The sequence below is a fragment of the Gavialis gangeticus genome, unplaced genomic scaffold (genome assembly GCF_001723915.1).
Source record: "Gavialis gangeticus isolate Ggan-Ray unplaced genomic scaffold, GavGan_comp1, whole genome shotgun sequence".
Lineage (NCBI taxonomy): Eukaryota > Metazoa > Chordata > Crocodylia > Gavialidae > Gavialis > Gavialis gangeticus.
The window spans coordinates 31,282,762-31,286,553 of NW_017729026.1; the positions used below are offsets into that span (position 1 = coordinate 31,282,762).

Consider the following 3,792-nt stretch of genomic DNA (forward strand, 5'->3'; position numbering starts at 1 on the left):
ATGGGGTTTTTTTCCCCCTTATTTTTTAACCAGATTTGTTTTCTTTGGTAATACTGAACCATTCAGGCTTTAGCAACAGAAGACTGCTTGGAAATAATGATGTTAAAAATGCCTTAAATAATTACAACATTTATTTTTCCATAATAAAAGCATTTGATGTTATTTGAAAGTCACCAATTGATAATAAGGGGAAAAAAAGATTATTGTAAAGCTGTGGATTGTTGCACTTAAAATAACATGGTTCAGATCACAATAGCATTTGAGGGGGTGGTTGTAATGAAGATTTATTCTTACATATAAAAAGGTTCAGAATGCATTTTTTCACTGTGTTAACCAGTGAGAATTACCCCACAATGAAACGTGTTTGTAATGGTCACTCGACGGACTCCAAATTTTTTTGGCTCTCTTTAAAGGTAGTCAAAAAAATAATTTAGAGTACTTTCACTTATGCACTGCCAGGATCACTTCTATCACAAAAAAGTTAAAATGACTGCATTGGTGTTCTTTATATTAGAAAATTAAAATGTCCAGTTATAAACCATTAGGTGTATTATAGATTTTTTGTAGCTCACTTTACAGTGCTGTGCAGGTTGCAGGTAGCCAGAAACTCCATCAGAGAAAACTAGCAGCTTCCTAGGGCAGATAGATGACTCAAGGATATTTAATGTTGTCCATGAACAGCAAGTGATAATAGCTCAATAAAATGATGCAAACCTGTTAGCATAAGGCTGAAAACACACCTTTGCACTGTATTCAGAAAAGTCCTGATAATGTCTTTTTTTAATTTAGTGGGATAGAAGATGAACTCAGCTGAATTCACTGAGGATGATGAAGGTAAAATGCTGTCTTCTGTATATATTTTAGTTGGACATAACTACTTATAGCAGAAAGACTTTATACCTCTTGCTTGAGGTGAAACAAAAATTCTAAATGACTAAAAGTGCAAACTAAAAAAAACTTCCGTTATTTTTGTTACCCATCTTCTTTTCCCTGGCTCCAGACTTCTGCCTGCTGCATCTTCTATTCACCACTTGTGTCTTTTTAGACTGTGAGCTCTTTGGGGAAGGGACTGTTATACCCTGTAGTTTTGCACTGTTCCTAGCACAGTGGAGCCCTGGCTTGGGTGAGGCTTTAGTTAACACCACTAGAAAAACAAGACATACTAATCACCCACTGTTCACAAGGCAGCTTCAGAATTAAAATACAAGTTTCTGGAGAAAGCTCATTATTGTTGTAAAACTTTTTTTCCCCAGTAAAAAATATTAAAAAAAATATTGTCAAAGTAGAAACGGAAAATGAAGATGAAGCACTAGACTGCTCCGTGGCATCCAGACCTTTTGAGAAACAGCCCCTGGATGGCTCAGTTACATGCCTACAGGACTCCAACAAAAGGAAACAGACCTCTCTTGGCAGTGATGGTTCCGGGAATCAGCAAGACGCTTTACCCAGTGTGAAGAAAAGGCGCTTTACCCAAGAGGTGATTTCTCTTCTCATGGCTATGCATAATTACCTGTTTACATCTTACAGACCAAATTCGCTGCTGCTATGAGGACAATGCAGTTTGTATAGACTTACTAGCAAGTGAATCTACAATTACCTAATGTTTGCTTGGTTTATGCATTTGTCTGGATATTTCAAACAATGCAAGTAGTATCCTGTTTCACAACAAATTTACACCTTTTTATCTATTGCTAAATGTTTTTTTTATACTGTATATAACCATGGCATTCTCAAACTGGTTTGGATTAGGGTGTTGTCAATTGTTAGTTGAACATTGACCATCTGTTTCTGAAATGCAGATCTGCAAATCCTTCCCACAACCAGATCCAAACATGATGAGCTACATTAGTGAAAGGGCAGAAGATCTGTTGCCCTTACACCATACAGAACTCTGCCATAATTCTCAGAGTAAGCACCTCTTTTTTTCCAAAAAGCCACAGCCAAACCTAGGACTATAAACTTTAAAAGGTTAATTTTTGAAGTGGAACAATGTACTTGAAACAATGAGTTCACATAGTTGAATATACATCTGAGTCCTGCCTTGCTTTCAAGCTGTGTATTAATAATACATACCTTCATATTGTCACATTTAACTGCTTTATTTAAAAACAGTTTAAACAACCCAGCTTGGTGAAACCTAAAATCTAACAAATTGATTGCTTATCACAATATGCCTTCTAACAGAGGTGGAGCAGAAATGTGTTCTGAATTTGAGAGGATAAGTTGGGGCATTCTCTGGAGACAAGAGGTCACCAGATAAAGGTAGCCTCCTATGCAGGTTTCACTGCTTTTGTTTTGTGTTATCTGGGAAGTCAAATACATTTATAGTTGTGGCTGCTACTTTGTTCTTAATCTGAGTTACTCTGGTATTACTGAATCTTATAAACAGGGATGTTAAAATTGGAATTAAGTTCCTACTTAAAGCAGGTGCTTCTCTGAACAATGATTCTAAAAAAAAAAGAGGTTTTTATGTGGTTTCATATTGTGTCACTGACTTGCATCAAATGAGCATTTTAGAAGTAAGCCGGGGCAGAGAAGTTTCTGATCTCTATCCCTGCAGAATTCACTGGGATCTAGAAGTCAGGCTTCTCATGCACCATCACTGAATTCATCTTTTTGTCTTCATATTATGTCTTCAAACATAATCTCTGCAGCCTCACAGCCTCTGGTGTGCTCATAAATTTGTCTGTGGAAGCGCATCAATGTAATGAGAGAAAAAACTGGCACCATAGTTCAAATTTAATTTATTCTGTTATTGACTCAAGAACTAGAATAGAACCCAACTTGATGCCTGCATAGGTATTTTTGGCTCCATGTTACTTACAGGAGTAAAACGTTGTGTAAACTTATTTTTGTCTTTAGGGTAAGCAAATATAAGTATGAATCCACACAGAGAGTAGGTAGGCTGGTTAAAAGGGTACAGATAATTCTTTTTTCAGAGAAGAACTTCAGACAAAATGCCTGGCCCTTTGATAGGCTTTCAGTGTAGGTAGCAATTGTGTATCACCTTAAAAGCTTAAAACCTAAGGCTGAATCTTGTTGCATTTTTGTACTTGAATGCAAGGAAAATATATTTTCATCTCATTAATATTCTGTATAGCAAGCTGCAAAAATTTTTCAATATGGTTGCCTGCAAAATGCATGTTTGTTTTCTCACATTTGAGTTCTGTGTATTGTAATTTGATTGTTTTGTTGTTGTTCATCTATTTAATTTTCTAGGAGAGATTCTCAATATCCATGTGTGCAAAAATAAATGATAAACTATTTACTGTGAATTAATTAAAACATTTGCTTCAGAACTCAAACAAAGAGAAACAGTTCAGAAATAAAGTACTTGCATGATTTCTGGCCTGAACTCTGAAGATCTTACTCTGCTTGCACTTCTTATGCAAATAGTGTAGAACCAGGAGAAATTCAGCAAACCTAAATCTGCCTGGCTTTCAGAAATCAAGAGCTCTAATTTCATTTTTTTAAAAGATACTATCAAGGCATTTTTGATTTATAGACTGTGTTCACTATATTGATTTCCTTCCCCCCAAATTTGGTTTATCGTCACAAAGTTGTTTAAGAGTTACATAACTAGGGTAGGTTAGCATTTCCATGTCCTTTTGTAGTGGAAGGAGAAAATTAGCACAACTTTGGGGCCAAACAATCTTACTGATGTTCCCATAACCTGTTAATAAAGAGCATAATGAAACACTAAATACAGTTGGATGAGCTGGTGAGATTCAGTAGCCAGTCACAGGACTGTGAATCAGAAAATCTGACTCCTATTCTTGGCTCTGTTACTGA

General features: G+C 35.9%; 1 protein-coding gene across 5 annotated transcripts in view; it reads left to right on the forward strand.

Moving 5' to 3' along the window:
- The window catches only part of BEND3 (BEN domain containing 3), a 34,035-nt gene that overhangs the window by 23,471 nt on the left and 6,772 nt on the right, over positions 1–3,792 (forward strand). For 3 of the 5 annotated variants that reach the window (XM_019520139.1, XM_019520140.1, XM_019520138.1), the window contains 2 exons: positions 790–834; positions 1,254–1,477. In XM_019520139.1, the coding sequence (XP_019375684.1) occupies positions 801–834; positions 1,254–1,477 (258 nt within the window). In that variant the 5' untranslated portion in view covers positions 790–800. The remainder of the gene's footprint in view (positions 1–789; positions 835–1,253; positions 1,478–3,792) is intronic. The other 2 variants (XM_019520142.1, XM_019520141.1) reach the window with 1 other exon arrangement.